Raw genomic sequence first — 15316 nt, 5'->3', positions numbered from 1 at the left:
TGGCACCATGCTATTAAGACACAAACAATTAGTAGAAAGAGCACACGCAGTACCCCCAGGCTCCAGTCCCCCACGTTAGGGCTTGTTCGGTTATTCCTATCCCATGTGGATTGGATGAGATTGGAAAAAATTGTGAAAGATTTTGACTTTTTTGGGATTGAAACACATCCAATCCCACTCAATCCACATGGATTGAGAGCAAAACGAACAAGCCCTTAGTTCGATTTCGATCCCACCAGCATGCAGGCATGCACCTCTGAAGCCATGCATTCTCGATGATTCGGGGTGGAATCACGGCCGTCGGAACTACACGGGATGGTAGACAAGTGCAGGGTACCCAGCCGGACACATGGTGGTGACAACCCTCCACACTTTGGGGCTGACTTTCCTCTACCTGTATGGGACAAAGCGATGCCAGCTCTATAATTGTGATTACAATACAAAATGAGCGCTATTGATAGTGCTAACTTCTGTTAAAGCTGAGTGTACTTTGTCACTGTTGGCCTACTAGCACATTTCGCTGTCCACTAAGCAATGCTGTACTTTGTGGTTGCAATAAGAACGTGAGAAATGATGCATGTACTATATATACCTTTTGCTGTGGATCGATCACTTAATAAACAACAAGAGCGACGGTTCGTCTCGAATGATTTTGGCACAAATTAAATCATACTTTATTGTCCAATGATTTAGAGTGGCTAATTAGAGAGCTAGTATAACGCTGGTAGCTGTTTGCCGGTTTAGGTGTTGTTGGTTGAAGAAGCCTCTAAACTGATCTATAAAGTGAGTTTGATGTTGTGAGTTGTACGGAGACATGATTAGCTAGTAGTTGTGATGTGTTGAATGACGATCTTCAGTTTCTCTGTACCTATAGCTCACGCAGACATGCTCACACCACGAAGACCCAGCTCAACTGGTTGGATAAGAGGTGTCCGACCACGACCGCATGTTCAAATAATTTTTTGGACTGAATTTGATATTTGAGTGCTTATTTTTCTTCTTAACTAAAAAACAATTACGTCCCGTTTGGATAGTTAGAATTGAATTTCATTCTAATTATAGTAATTTAAACAAAGTTCAATTAAACTAATATGGTTTTATATGAAATATATTTGTATACTGTTATTAGCAATATGTAGGAGATATTTATATGCTATATTTTTACTATAGATGAGTGAGCCGAAGAGCGCCTTATAAATTGTAGAGTAGAAACATATTCCGTTAATACATAAAATTATTTCCGATACTCCACCTTATGAATTTGTGATAGACTTATATTTGAGCTCTGAAAAATGTTGAAATGTCAAATTCTAAGTCAAATAGACTACTTGTATATTTTAGTTCCTCCGAAATAAATAGATATAAACGGCCCCTTAGCTGATTTCTCCTAGTTTGGATCTCGTTTTTACATTCATGCTCACACCCAAACTAGTTTGGGTTGTTTGGGCAACCGGAACAGTTAGCCCAATTTTCATGTATATTGAAAGTAGTAAACACTCAAATAGGCCTCTGACTCTAATTTGGAAGGCCCAGGTCACATAGTAGTCTCAAGAAAGCCCATTGCGGAAATAAAGCCGATGAGCGTGATCCGTATTCAGTCATATACTACTTTACTTCCCCTTTTCCTTTGCAAATTCAAATGGAAATCCAAGAATGCAAATGCCCAACTACCGATGCAAACACACAGAACGATGCACACAGGACACAGCCTCCCTGTAACTCCACGTAGTGACGCACGCCAGCAACAAACTGAAAAATCTCTACAGCACGCAGATGGGCAAGTCGAGCGGCGGCGCCACGGTGGCCTCGAGCTCGGACTCGCCGTCCTCCACCAGCAGAGCCATGGCGAGCCCTCCCGTGAGGTGCGCGTCGATGTGGCAGTGCACGAGCCACACCCCGGGGTTGTCGGCCACGAAGCGCACGACGGCCCAGCCGCCGACGGGCACTCCGATGGTGTTGCGGCTGGGCGGGTCCACCAGGTTGAACCTGGCGGCGTCGCGGCGCGGGTCGTAGTTGCCGAACCCCGTGGCCAGCACGTAGAAGTGGTAGCCGTGGATGTGCATGGGGTGCTCCTCGGCGGCGAAGATGCCCGTGTCCTGGAACACGATCTGCACCACGGCGCCGTACCTGACGCGGTACAGGCGGGTGCCCTTGACGGGCTGCCACAGCGCGCGCGGGACGTTCTGCGAGGTGAAGTCGAAGAACACGGGCGGGAGCGCCGGGAAGTCGTCGGTGAACACGCCGGGGATGTGGTGGTAGTGCGCCTGCAGCAGGGAGACGGTGTCGGGGAGCTGGAACGACACGTTGTTCATGCTCGCGCCGAACCGGGTGTTGTTGGGGCCCTGGCAGAACGGGCCGGGGCGGCAGTTGAAGAGCCCGAACCCCACGGTGGTGAACACCTCCTGGGTCACCGGGCCGGGCACCTTCACCGGCACTGGGCTCCGGAGCCTGTTCGAGAAGGCGGTCGCCGTGTTCGTGTCGTTGAACGCCGGCAGGAACGGGAGCATCGGCTGCGGCCCTGCGCGGCCGAGGTAGCCGGAGGACCTAGAGGACCGGCCTACTGGGCCGCTGAAGGTGCCGGCACCGGCACCGGCTCCAGCCCCTGCCCCGGAGGTGGTGGGGCAGCCGGGGGCGTTCTTGTACTGGAAGATGGCGGTGGCGGTGGTGTTGTCGAAGGGAACGCCCTGGGCCGAAGCGTAGGCGCGCGCGGCGAGGTAGTATCGTCCCGGGGCTGCGTGGGCAGTGACGAGGACGTCGGTGGTCTGGCCGGGGCCGAGGAGGACGACGTCGGTCTCGAAGGGCTTGGTGTACATGGCGTCCGCGGCGACCACGGTCATCCTGTGGCCGGCGAGGCTGACGAAGAGCTCGGTGTTCATGGCCGCGTTGATGATGCGCAGCAGGCTCGTCTCGCCGGCGACCACCGGGATGATGCTCGTCTCTGCATTGTTGGGTTGGGTGACACATGCATGCATGAACAACGCGAAAGAATTAGTTGTGAGCTGGGGAGGGGTGGAGGTCTGGAGGAGGAGAAAAGCATGCATCATCGCTGGTCATAGTGGGTGACATCTTGCGCATTGCATGCTGCAAATTGGTTAGAATGTTTCTTCTTTACAATCTTTTATTATTTGTGGTGTATTAATTCACATCTGAAGATTGTCTCTTCGTATCGTCAGTTTGTAGTAGGACAGAATATAAGAGAGCAACCAACCACCAGGGAAGCAACTTAGCTGCAGATGACAAGTGCCAGTAGTGTTTATTTACCATGCCGTACGGTTTGGAGAGAGAGAGGGGAAACCTATGCCTGATTAGACTATTAGAGGCAAGGATGTGCCTTTTCCAAACCGAAAGTCGCTTTGGGCGGTCTATCCAAAACTAGAAATTGTGCAACATTTTCTAGTGTTTCCTGAATCGCCATTGTCGTCTTGGTCTCTTTAATGAAATGTTGTGCCGTGCGTGCATCGTCTCCTTGTGGTTTTGGTTAACAACATGAGCAACTGAATGGACGAAATTAACAAGGGCGCTCACACCTTGGCTGGAGCACGGGAGCAAGTCTCCCGGCTGGCCGTTGATGAGGAGGGCGTCGGAGACGTTGGGTGGCGCGCCGGTGATCATGGACTGGCGGAGCACGGCGATGGGGTCCCTCCTCCACCACTCCGCTGCACAAACATACGCCGCACACGTCATTGTACTGCACAAACATATGTGTGTGTGTATCGGAGCATGTACCTAGGATGACGGGGGCCTCGGTGTGTGGCTTGGGGAAAGGGTAGGGGACGCCCCTCCTGGGGTGGATGATGAGCGCGCCGTGCACGGTGGCGCGGAGCCAGGAGCTGTGCGCGTGCCACCACAGCGTGCCCTCCTGCCCCTCGACGGTGAAGCGGTACGTGTAGCTGCCGCCGGGGCGGATGGGGCACTGCGTCACGAACTCCGGCCCGTCCGCCCACCCGTTCCGCAGCTGCCGGAGGCCGTGCCAGTGGAGGGTCACGTTGTACCTGGCCAGGTTCACGGCCCTGACCGCCAGCGTGTCGCCGCTGTACACCTCGATCGTCGGCCCCGGGAACTGCCCGTTCACCGTGATGATCTCCTGGGTCTTGCACAGCCTCTTCACTGGCGTCCCCCGGACCTGCAGCAAGCCAGCAAAGCAACAGCGCCGAACCATTTAGCGTCTCCTCCTGACGAACCACAGAACACGGATGAGCAGCAACACTTACGACGAACTCGTAGAAGCGCTCCTCGGCGAGGGCGCCTGGGAGGAGGAAGCAGCAGAGCAGAAGAAGAGCGGAGGTGCAGCAGCAGAGCTTCACGGCACCTGACCTCGCCATGGTAGCCATCGCTCCGGTCGGCAATGGCTGGCTGGCTGGCTGGCTTGCTAGTTGCTGCTCTGGTGGTGGTGACCAAGTGCGAGGACGGAACGATATATAGAGGTAGCATCGATGGGCCGCCCGAGACCCGAGAGGGAGCGAGGGTAGTGCAGTTGTTTGGGGTTTGGAAGATTAGGTTTTGATCCGTGCGACCGCGACATGACGCCTTTTGGACTTTAAGGTGGCGGTCGAGTACGATGATAGTTCGACGACCTCGCGTTGCTGAACGGAACGGTGAATGCTGACGGTGGAGTTGTTGCACCCACTGGTCTAGGTCTAGCTCTCGCGAATGTAATCCAGAGGGATTCGTTTCACCATGCCCAGTCGTTCTACCTGTTCTGAACATTTAGCTGCTGCTGCTGCAGTGCTGCTCCGGTTGTTGATACTAGTTTCCCCCCTTTTACCTGCAGAAAAGGAGTTCGCTCCACCTTTTTCTGCCCTCCAACTTCTTGATTGACCAGAAACTGCCATCTGTTCAGTTGCCTACTTGCTATCGATAAATGTCATCTGCCGGTGCGGACTGAATTTCCTTCGCTAACATTATTCTCGGAAAGAAAATCGCCCCACCAAAAGCACTAATGAAACAATAATACATCTCGTAAAAAGAAGAAGAAGAAACAAAGAACATAGAGAAAAGAAACAGCGCGTTTTATCACGAAGATTGGGACTGATACTCTGAATCTTAATGAGGCTGCGAAACAGAAAACCAAGAAAGTTTGCAACCACAGACACCAGTTTTGCTGGGAAAAAACGCAACGCCCAATTAACCACACTATACAAATTTCCCAAGTACAAGACTTTGCAGTAACAGAACCTCCCCCCAGAATCCTAACCACACACCCCCCCCCCCCCCCACTGCAGCCTGCAGGAGCTGGTAGGCTGTTTGACAAAGTTAAGTCAATTGGGCCCGTTTTTTTCCCACTCCATCTGAACGATTCCTCTGCTTTCAGCGATTAGGTGGCCAGGAGGCGACGCAGGCGACACATGATTAGCTAGGGTCATTGAGCTAGCCCACTTAACAGCAATTTATTTTCTAGCTGGTAGCGAATAGACAATCGTTGCCGATCTCACCGCCGTACCACTGAAAGAAAGGAACGACGTGCGTCGGCGTCGTTCAGCAGCAGGTCACCTCACTTCGAAGGATTCAAATGTTCACTCTGGTGGTTCACACTAAACAAGCTATAGATTGACTCATTAGTTTCGTCTAGGTTTGCGGGGTTTTTGGCCGTGTCAAAAGTTTCACAGTAGCACCCCTGAATCGAACTCAAGCTGGAATAAGTCGATCCGGTTTATGGATGTAGTAAAAGGCTATAAGTACCCTTGTACTCATACAAATGTTTGCGCCTTGCAATGCTGCTTTGGACAACGAGAGGAAGGGCCAGCCACATGATCCCCTTTTCAGCCTGCACTTTGCTAAGCTGACAAAGGCACCAGATCATATATAACGAGAGCTGTCCACGGTAGATCGTGTAAAATAAAATATTTGCACCGTAGATTACACTGTTTAAAGAGTAAAGATTGAAATAGGAGATAAGATTGAAATAGGAGATAAGATAGGCGATGCGATAGGATACTTGCTGGAGACAGTCTAAAAGTTGCTTCCTCTGTCTGAAAATAGTTAACACTTTAGTTACGAATCTGGACAGTTTGTCTAGCAACTATTTTGGACGCAGGGAGTAGGTGCACCGTGGGACGATTTCCCATATTCCTATCGAGACCGTGTACACTAACTACAACTTCAGATAGGCATAGGCTGTTCCTTTGCAGAATGCTACTACTACTTGTAAGTTGTAATGGCAAGTACTGAGCGGGTATACTACACTCGTGCTGACCATTATTAGTTGTTAATCAAGAGTTTTAAGACCTAGTCCATCGGCAAGCTGACATTGATGGTACCCGTATGTTTGGGGTGTATTTCACGTTGTCGAGTGACTACAGAAAGCGTTCAATCCTTGCTATTTACGTGCAGGTTGGACGCAAACAGCCAAGTCCAAGAGGTCGACGGAAGAGTCTGCAGTCTGCAGCACAGTCACTGACTGGGTCACTGGATAGTAACAGGCAGCCATGGTAAGAAATTACAAATTAGTACTGGCTAAAGAACCGATAGAGGCAAGGTTGTATTGTGCGCTCAGTTTTCGCCCTGGTAATATCACGGTTCCTTTGTAATGTCATGATCTGCTGTGAAGCACCGTTCGTGATTTGCATGTTTGGTTGCAGGTGATATGAGCACTGGTACGTTGTGCGCTCAGATTTGCGTGGCATGGGAAACCTTAGAAAGGGCTAGTATAAGAACTTTATTTTCTTAAGGAATTCATATTTTTTCAAATGAAAATTTCGGAAAATGAGGTTCTCAAACTAGTACTAATATGACAAGTTTAGTAGTTTACAATGGACAAACTACCAGCTGCTCATGTTAGTTCTTGCGCCATCACAGAAATAAAATGGCTAGGGCTCAAGTTTGTCATTACGTGTTTGGTTGCTAGCCACGTCTTGCCAACTTAGTCGACAGGTATTTGGTCAGCAAGTAAATTTAAACTAGATTTTTTTTGGACTTCATGTGTCGTAGAGTAAAAAGGCATAGCAATATATTTTTAGACATGCCAAAGTATGGCTCCAAATTTTCATGCCATACTAGAGGGCAAATATGGCCGGAAAGAAACAAGCCCCGAAACTGGACATTTCTCTCAAAAGGATTTTGTTTTGGAAGAGCCAAATGTTAAACTGAAACTTAATCAGAAGCCAGCACTTCCAGATCATCTTCTGATAACATGGAGTGCTTCTGGCAGGTACAAACGAATTCAGGAATTAAAGAATGACATGGCAACCAAAATTCTCCTACCCCCTACACCTGTACTGTACAGACTGAAAAACATATAGACTCTGAAGTCTACTTATTAAGAACCTGAAGTAAGTAAAGTAACTGAGAGCTGTAAGTTCCAGTCTGCAAGAGGCCGACTACTCTGTAACTGTAGATTTCGTCTCGTCCGTGACACTGGTGGCGGTCGCGGTAGTATGGCTCGGCTCGCCGGCGAAGGACGAAGCGGCAGAGACAGCGATCGAGGGCTTGATCTGCTCGAGCTGCCTCAGCACCTGCTGCGCCTCGGGCCTCGCTGGTGGCGAAGGGTCGACGCAGTGCAGTGCCAGTTTCAGCGTCTTCACCAGCTCCTCGCCGGTGTCTGAGCCCGCGGCCGCGTCCTTCATGAGCTCCAGGTCGAACACCTCGTTGGTCCACTCCTCCTCGACGACCGAGGCCACCCACTGCGGCAGGTCGAGGCCGTTGGTCGTGTCCCCGGGCGACTTGCCGGTCAGGAGCTCGAGCATGACCACCCCGAGGCTGTAGATGTCGGTTTTGGTGTTGGCCTTCTTCAGCTTGGAGAGCTCGGGCGCGCGGTAGCCGAGCGCGCCCGCGGCGGCGATCACGCTGGAGTTGGCTGCCGCGCTCATGAGGCGCGACAGGCCGCAGTCGGCGATCTTGGCGTCGTTCCCCTCGTCCAGGAGGATGTTGTTGCTGGTGATGTTGCCGTGCACCATGTTGGCGTCGGTGTGTAGGTGGTGCAATCCCCGCGCAAGGCCCATCGCGATGTTCATCCTCGTCGGCCAGTCCACCGGGCTGCTGTCCGGTGCACGAGCTGCGATAATACAAAAGGCGAAGTTTCGTTAAGCAGAAAAAAAGAAGCTAACAGATAGCTAAAGTCTAAAGAGAACTGTGCAAGTGAGCTTACCATGGAGGAAAGAAGCAAGGTTGCCTTTGGGCATGTAGTCGAACACCAGAAGCTTCTCGCCTTTGGGTCCCAAGTAATAGGCCCTGAGCGCGAGGAGGTTGGGGTGCCGGAGCTTGCCGAGTGCGTTCACCTCCGGCTCGAACTCCTTCTGGCTCTTGGCGATCTTCTCCCGGAGCCGCTTCACCGCGACGTAGCTGCCGTCCTCCATGGTTGCCTTGTACACCGTCCCGTACGTGCTCTTCCCGAGGATCTCCGCGGTCGCGCACAGCAGATCGTCCGCTGTGAACGAGAGCGGCCCGTCGAAGTGCACCAGCTTGCCGCCGCCGTCCCCGCCGGTGTCGGTGCCTTTGCCTGTGCCAGTGCCGGCCTTCCCGACAGTCTTGGTGGTCACGTCCTTGGCGCCCTTCTTGGGGGGCGAGCTTTCCTTCTTGTCTTTCCTCCAGAAGATGAAGACGCAGCAGAACAGTAGAAAGAAGAGCAGGAGGATGCCAGCTACCGCAAAGATGAGCTCCTTTTTGTTGAGCTTCCGGGTTCGCCGCTCTGACAAAGGCAGTGGAGGGGACGGCGCCACGAGCGGAGATGAAACAGAAGTGCAAATGGCAGAGCCATTGAAGCCACAGAGCTGAAGGTTTCCAACGAACGAGCTAGAATTGAACTTGTTGGAGAGAGCTGCAGGCACAGGTCCCGAGAGATTGTTGTAGGACACATTGAAAGAACCGAGATTGACAAGGCCACTCAAGGAGGTCGGAATTTCTCCGGTGAGGTTGTTCTCAGACACGTCGAACAGTGACAGTGCCGAGAGGTTCCCGACAGTCGCCGGGATTTCGCCGTCGAGGACATTCCTCCTCATGGACAGCTTGGTCAGATTCCTGAACCCGTCAAAGCATGCCGGGATGTGTCCACCAATGTCGTTCCCGTCGAGATCGAGCTCCACTAACAAAGTGAGGTTGCAGAGTGACTCAGGGAGGCTACCACCTAAAAGGTTGTCAGAGAGATCAAGGTTTCTGAGCTTTGTGGCGTTGCCAATCCCATCCGGGATGCTTCCACCGATCAAATTGCTAGCGAGAGAAAGATCGTGGAGCAATCTGAGACTGCCAACGGTGAGCGGAATTACGCCGCTGAGATTGTTGTTGTTGAGCTGAAGGGATTCGAGGAACGGGAGGGAAGTGAGGCTGGCCGGCACGACACCGGAGAGGTTGTTGTACGCGAGGTTGACCCTATAGAGGCGAGTGGCATTGGCCAGGGCGGAAGGGATACTCCCCGAGAGAGAGTTGCCGCTGAGGTCGAGCGTCTGCAGGAGCGCGCAGGCGCCGAGCGCCGGAGGCACGGCACCGGCGAAGCGGTTGTTGTGGAGGTAGACGCCGCGGAGCTCCCGGAGGAAGCCGAGCGCGGCGGGCACCTGGCCGCCGATGATGTTGTCGTGGAAGCTGAGCCTCCGGAGCGCGGCGAGCTGGCCGACCTTGTCGGAGAGCGCGCCGGCAAGGCCCTTGAAAGGGAGCTGGATGGCCACGACCTTGCCCCGCGCGCACTTGATCCCCGTCCAGCCGCCGGAGCAGGCGTCGAGGCCCGTGCCGTTCCAGCCGGCCAGGAACCCGCGCGGGTCCACCAGCGCCTGGCGGATGGCCTGCAGCCCCTGCAGGTCCGCCTGCGCGATCACCACGCCGTCCGACCGCTGCCCTCGCGCCGGCACCGCCACCGCCACCAGCAGCAATAGCAGCACGAGCGAGCCCCCACCACCCCAACATCGCCGCAGTTGGTTTCTTCTCGGTCCAGCACCGCAGTGGACGCCGGTGCGGCAGCAACCCATGGCCGGCTAGTAGCCTAATGCAAGTAGCTACTAGCTCTCTAGCTAGAATCTAGTGTAGCTAGCACAACGCAACCGCTCCAACCTAGGACTAGGAGCTTTTCTTGGTTTCTGGCTAGCGGGGAAAGCGATGCTACCGCGCGCTCTATATAAGCGTTGTAGGACAGGAGCATGGCAGAAGGGGAAAAAAAAGGAGGGAATAATTTAGCTGCTAGGCCGATTCAACTCAGATGCGCTAACTAACGGCTATCTCAGTCCTTGTCTGCGGTGCGGGGGGAGACAGACGATTTGGAGTTTTAAAAACCGGTCGTCCTATACGTTACGGACGCGGGCGCTGACACCGCGGGTCCCGCGCGGCGGGAAAGAATCCGGTCTTTATCCCATTCAGCGCAGGAGCAGCACGGCAGCAGGAGTTAAGCCACAGGATAGTGACGCTGCCGCGCGGGGTGTCTGTACCCTGTCCTGTGCCGTGGTCTGGTCTCCCCCAACGGCTAGCTCCCCGGCGGTGGCCGGTGGAGCCCGCCGGACAGAGACCGCCGCGCGGGGATCGAAGGGCGAGCACGTGCGCCCGTACATGGAAAGCAGCGTGGGAGTTAATGGCAGCAGTAATTAACAAGAGCTGGGGGCTGGGCGGGCGATCGATCGATGACGATGATCCTGATCTGGGGGAGGCCGGGACGAGCAGCGATCCGGCAAAATGAGAGTCTAGTGCCCCCGCTCGGTGCCGGCCAGCACCGGCACGCGGACGCCGGGCGTGGATCCCCACGGCCCGCTGGGACCCGGTGCGTCAGCGACCAGCCACAGGGAGAGATCAGAAAACGTCGTTTGGCAACGGGAAGACCCGATGGATTTTGCTCAGGATCTGTCTGCCAGCCCCTGCCCCCTGCTAGCCTACTGCTATGGTCGCCGAGCCGTGGTGTACTGGAGGAATGTGCACAGGGCGCGCATCGGCGCACACACGCCCATGGCCTCCGTTCGGTGTGGGGTTTTGACCTGCCTGCCATCTGGGCTGCATCGCCAGGACGCCAACGGCCAATACCCAAGTTAGGTGCAGATACCCATGCACCAACGAAAGGATCGGTTCAAAAAAAGGACGGAAAGGGCAAATCGAAAGCGGCGGCTCAGGAGTTCTGCCTCGGCCTTCTGAAGGGAAGGGCTATCGAACGGGAAAGAGTGGGAAGCCACAAGTCACATCGACCGATGCCACTGTGACGGAATTCGGAGCCCGGATTTCGGGCTGCAATGTCAGCCAGTCCCTATCTGCCTTCTGAAGAAATTGCCACCGCCGTGCAGGGCACCGGTACCAAACTTCACAGCAGGGATTCATGCCAACTCCCGCAACTTCTCATGCATAACACTGTTTTACACTATAGTTTACACTATAGATACATTATTTAAGAGAGAATTTTAAAATAAAGAGTAGGATAGTGAGTGAAATAGTGAGTCTGCTGGAGATAGTCAGGACACGACAAGGACTCGAGTTCTTTCAACCATAGATAGCAAATAGCAAAAATGAATAAATGATTCCTCGAGACGGAGATATTGGTGGGTGATACCCAATTAGGCTGATTTCAACACCGGTTGATAATAGACGGTGATGTGGCTCGACGGGCGATCAATTGGTACCAACTGTATCAGTCCTAACTTTGGTCGATCGACGGATCAGTGATCGGTCAGTCAAGACCGCGTTGGACCATATTTCTGTTGGAATTGAACGATGATACTGTTGTGTGCATTGGACAGTCATGTTGGCACATGTTTAGTTCTGATTGGTTGGCTGGATGGGTATCGATATGAATAGGTCGGTAGTAGTCTGGTTTGGTGTTGTGGTGCATTCTCACTCGTGCACATGTGTGCCATATCACCTAACCATTTTTAAACGTTTGAAGTCTGAAAAATGGGAAAACATCTAATAGTTAAAAAAACTTAGAATCTGGCCTATAAGCAAAGGGAGGGTGTCGGCGTTTCGACCCCGGGGGGTCCCTGGACTGACGAGTAAATTGTCGCTGTGTGCCCCAGCCCAGATGGGTCGGCGCGAGACGGAACACAAGGAGGGGGAAAACAGCGGCTTCGTGTTGTCCTGCGCCCAGGGTGGATGCGCTTGCAGTAGGGAGTTACAAGCGTTCGCGAGGGAGAGAGAGAGAGAGAGAGAGCCCGTCCGTCAGCCCGTCCTCCCGCGCGGCCACCTCCCCGTACGAGGGCCCTGGACCTTCCTTTTATAGATGTAAGGAGAGGGCCCAGGTGTACAATGGGGGGTGTAGCAATATGCTAACCTGTCCGGCAGAGAGGAGCCAGAGCCCTATGTACATGCCGACGTGGCTGTCGGAGAGATGTTAGTGCCCTGTGCATGTGATGTCGTGGCCGTCGAAGGAGCGCTTGAGCCCTGTAGAAGCACAATTATCGGGGCTGTCGGGACCTTGCTGACGTCTCCTTGCTTCCGTAGGGGGCTGAGAACCGCCGTCGTCATGGGAGCACGCGGGGTGCCATCATTACTTGTTTACCGGGGTGAGCCAGATGGGACGCCGGTCTTGTTCCCCGTAGCCTGAGCTAGCTAGGGGTAGGGTAATGATGTATCCCCCTGTAACGTGGTCGGTCCGAGCCCAAGGTCGGGCGAGGCGGTGACTCCTCCGAGGTCGAGGTTGAGTCCGAGCCCTGGGGTCGGGCGAGGCGGAGACCGTCTTCCGAGGTCGAGGTTGAGTCCGAGCCCTGGGGTCGGGCGAGGCGGAGCTTCCTATGGCGCCTGAGGCTGGACTCGGCTGCTGTCAGCCTCACCCTGGCGGGTGGCACAACAGTCGGAGCAGGGCAGGCAGCGCTGTTTTCCTGTCAGGTCAGTCAGTGGAGGGGCAAAGTGAATGCGATCACTTCGGCCCTGTCGACTGAGGAACGCGCGTCAGGGATAAGGTGTCAGGCGATCCTTGCATTGAATGCTCCTGCGATACGGTCGGTTGGCGAGGCGATCTGGCCAAGGTTGCTTCACTGCGAAGCCTGCCCGAGCTGGGCCTCGGGCGAGTCGAAGGTGCGCCCGTTGCTTGAGGAGGCCCTCGGGCGAGGCGTGAATCCGCTTGGGTCTACTGTCCCTGCCCGAGGCTGGGCTCGAGCGAGGCAAGATCGTGTCCCTTGAGTGGACGGAGCCTTGACCTGAATTGCGCCCATCAGGCTTTTGCAGCTTGTGCTGATGGTGATTACCAGCCGAGTTTAGGAGTCTTGGCGGTACCCCTAATTATGGTCCCCGATAGTAGCCCTCGAGCCTCAAAGAGAGTGTTGGTACTCTCTTGGAGGCTTTGTCGCACTTTTGCAAGGGGACCGGCCTTTCTCGGTTACATTTTGTTCCGGTGGGTGCGCGCGAGCACACTCGCCGGGTGTAGCCCCCGAGGCCTCGGAGGAGTGGTTTGACTCCTCCGAGGTCTTAGTGCCTTTCGTGACGCCTCAGCCGGTCTGATTGTTCCCTCATGCGATCTGATCGTAGCCCGGGTGCATGGTCAGGTTTCGAGTTCTCGGGTTGGTATGTTGACGCTGTCAACGGTTTGGCCGGAGCCGGGTTTGCGAGAGCAGCCCCCGAGCCTCTGCACAGAGCGAGAGGACGGTCAAGGACTGACTCGACTTTTATCATACGCCCCTTCGTCGCCTTTCCGCAAGGAGGAGGGGGGGGGGAAGCGCCATGTTGCCCTCGGAGGGCGTCGAACATGGTGTCTCCAGTGAGTTGCTAACGGGTGATCCGGTGGACGCCCGTGCCCCATTCGATAAGGGTCGGCTAGTGGCCCAGAGGCGCTCTTTAAAAGTACCTGCAGGTGATTTGCCGGACCCGGTCCCGTTTGATAGGGTCCAAGGGCTCGATGCCTCCCTCTGATGGGATTCCGTTACAGAATCGCTCCTGCTGGTCTCGGAAATGTCCTAGGGTACCTCGGGAGCATAGCCCGAGCCTCGGCCATGTATCGGACGTACCCAGAGTCATCCCTCGCTCTGCGTGTTCTGGGGCGGCTGTCGAACTCTTCGGGGGGCCAGCCTTTGAACCCCTGATCAGTAGTGGGCGCGGAGCCCGAGTGGTCTGAGGCGGCTGTCGAACCCTTCCACGGGCCAGCCTTCGAACCTCTGATCAGTAGTGGGCGCGGAGCCTGAGTGCTCTGAGGTGGTTGTCGAACTTTTCCGAGGGGCCAGCCTTCGAACCTCTGATCAGTAGTGAGCCTGAAGCCCGAGTGCTTTGGGGCGGCTGTCGAACCCTTCCGAGGGGCCAGCCTTCGAACCCCTGATCAGTAGGAGGGCTCGGGGACCGCTTCCTTCGCGGAGAAGGATCCCCTTCGGAGTATCCCCTTTCCCGGTCCCTGTAGCAAGAGAGAGAAAGGGGAAGGAGAAAAGGACACAAATTTAAATGATGTGGCGCACCTTTTTTGACGCGGTCATCATGGCGGAGGTGAAGCGTCGCCCGCTTCGCCTGCCAAAGGTGTCGCCTGCCCTGCCGCGGAGTTAATGCGACGGGACGAGTGATTCGCGGGGCAGCCTTTGTGCGAGCCGTTCGAGGAACGGGCGTTTCGCCTTCGAGTTTGAATTTCGCAGCGGGTTCGGGCGAAGTGTTGAACGGGTCTTGCTCGGGCCTTTATATATCCGGAAGAGGGACCGGTGGTGGTTCTTTACTCTGCTGCTCGCCTCCTGCTTTGGTTTCCGCAACCCAAGGGAATAGCCAGAGAAAGAAAACCACGCACCTTGTCCACTCCGCCGCCACCCCCTTCGCTTGGTGATGGCCGACCGGGTAACTATCATTCCGCCGCACGACCCGTGGCCTTTCTCCACCGTCACGGTGGACGATCTGGAGGCCCTTGTCACCGATGGCTTGCTCCGTCCCCTCTCTAGTGACCCGCAGCCGGAGTGGATGGTCCCTCCGAGCGGGGCGGCCTCGACCCCGCCGCCGGGGTATGTGCTGAGTTTCGTCTCCTTCCATGAGCGGGGGTTCGAAGTGCCAGCAAGCCGTTTCATGCGAGCGCTCCTGCATTATTACGGGGTGGAGCTGCACAATCCCAACCCCAACTCCATCGTGCAAGTGGCCATCTTCGCGGTGGTTTGCAAAGGATTTTTGGGGATTGACCCGCACTGGGATCTATGGACCCATCTCTTCTCCGTGGAGCCTTTTGACTTGACGACGGGGGAAAAGAGGGTCCGCATGGCGGTGCGGGCCGGTGGTTGCATCCTCCAGTTGAGGCAGGCGCGCGCGCAACAGTACATCCCCGCCATCCTTGTGTCTTCGAACAAGGGGTGGCAGTGCCGGTGGTTTTACCTCCAGAATGACGATGGGAGGCTCCCGTCGTTTACTCAACGAGTGGTGACTGCCGCCGGCAGCAACTGGCGCTATGGGGTCGCGCGCGAGAAACAGGAGAATCTCCAGCCCCTTCTGGAGGCCTTGCAGGAGCTGCGAGACGGAGGGCTTACCACCGCGGGGG

General features: G+C 55.0%; 2 protein-coding genes across 2 annotated transcripts; both read right to left on the bottom strand.

Annotated features, from left to right (window-relative positions):
- Positions 1 to 1636: 1636 nt before the first annotated feature.
- On the bottom strand, positions 1637 to 4372 carry LOC100279407 (putative laccase family protein). Its single transcript, NM_001152419.1, has 4 exons — positions 4212 to 4372; positions 3727 to 4123; positions 3528 to 3656; positions 1637 to 2938 (listed from the first exon to the last, which is right to left on the bottom strand). The coding sequence occupies exons 1-4, from the start codon at positions 4329 to 4331 to the stop codon at positions 1761 to 1763; spliced, it is 1824 nt and encodes a 607-aa protein (NP_001145891.1). The 5' UTR covers positions 4332 to 4372; the 3' UTR covers positions 1637 to 1760.
- Positions 4373 to 7071: 2699 nt separating this feature from the next.
- On the bottom strand, positions 7072 to 9999 carry LOC100384795 (uncharacterized). Its single transcript, NM_001177241.2, has 2 exons — positions 8084 to 9999; positions 7072 to 7990 (listed from the first exon to the last, which is right to left on the bottom strand). The coding sequence occupies exons 1-2, from the start codon at positions 9888 to 9890 to the stop codon at positions 7317 to 7319; spliced, it is 2481 nt and encodes an 826-aa protein (NP_001170712.2). The 5' UTR covers positions 9891 to 9999; the 3' UTR covers positions 7072 to 7316.
- Between the last annotated feature and the right edge of the window lie 5317 nt (positions 10000 to 15316).

This window comes from Zea mays, chromosome 1 (genome assembly GCF_902167145.1).
Source record: "Zea mays cultivar B73 chromosome 1, Zm-B73-REFERENCE-NAM-5.0, whole genome shotgun sequence".
Classification (NCBI taxonomy): Eukaryota; Viridiplantae; Streptophyta; class Magnoliopsida; order Poales; family Poaceae; genus Zea; species Zea mays.
The sequence above is the reverse complement of the archived record's forward strand: the minus strand, read 5'-3'. Positions and strand labels throughout refer to the sequence as shown.

What these genes read in the sequence shown, in the direction of transcription:
- LOC100279407 (NM_001152419.1), bottom strand. Translation starts at nt 4,331, where the DNA reads ATGGCTACCATGGCGAGGTCAGGTGCCGTGAAGCTCTGCTGCTGCACC. An exon ending in CGAGGCCCCCGTCATCCTAG is followed by an intron (nt 3,657 to 3,726) that starts GTACATGCTCCG and finishes ATGTTTGTGCAG; the next exon opens with CGGAGTGGTGGAGGAGGGAC. An exon ending in GCTCCCGTGCTCCAGCCAAG is followed by an intron (nt 2,939 to 3,527) that starts GTGTGAGCGCCC and finishes CCAACAATGCAG; the next exon opens with AGACGAGCATCATCCCGGTG.
- LOC100384795 (NM_001177241.2), bottom strand. Translation starts at nt 9,890, where the DNA reads ATGGGTTGCTGCCGCACCGGCGTCCACTGCGGTGCTGGACCGAGAAGA. An exon ending in CCTTGCTTCTTTCCTCCATG is followed by an intron (nt 7,991 to 8,083) that starts GTAAGCTCACTT and finishes GTATTATCGCAG; the next exon opens with CTCGTGCACCGGACAGCAGC.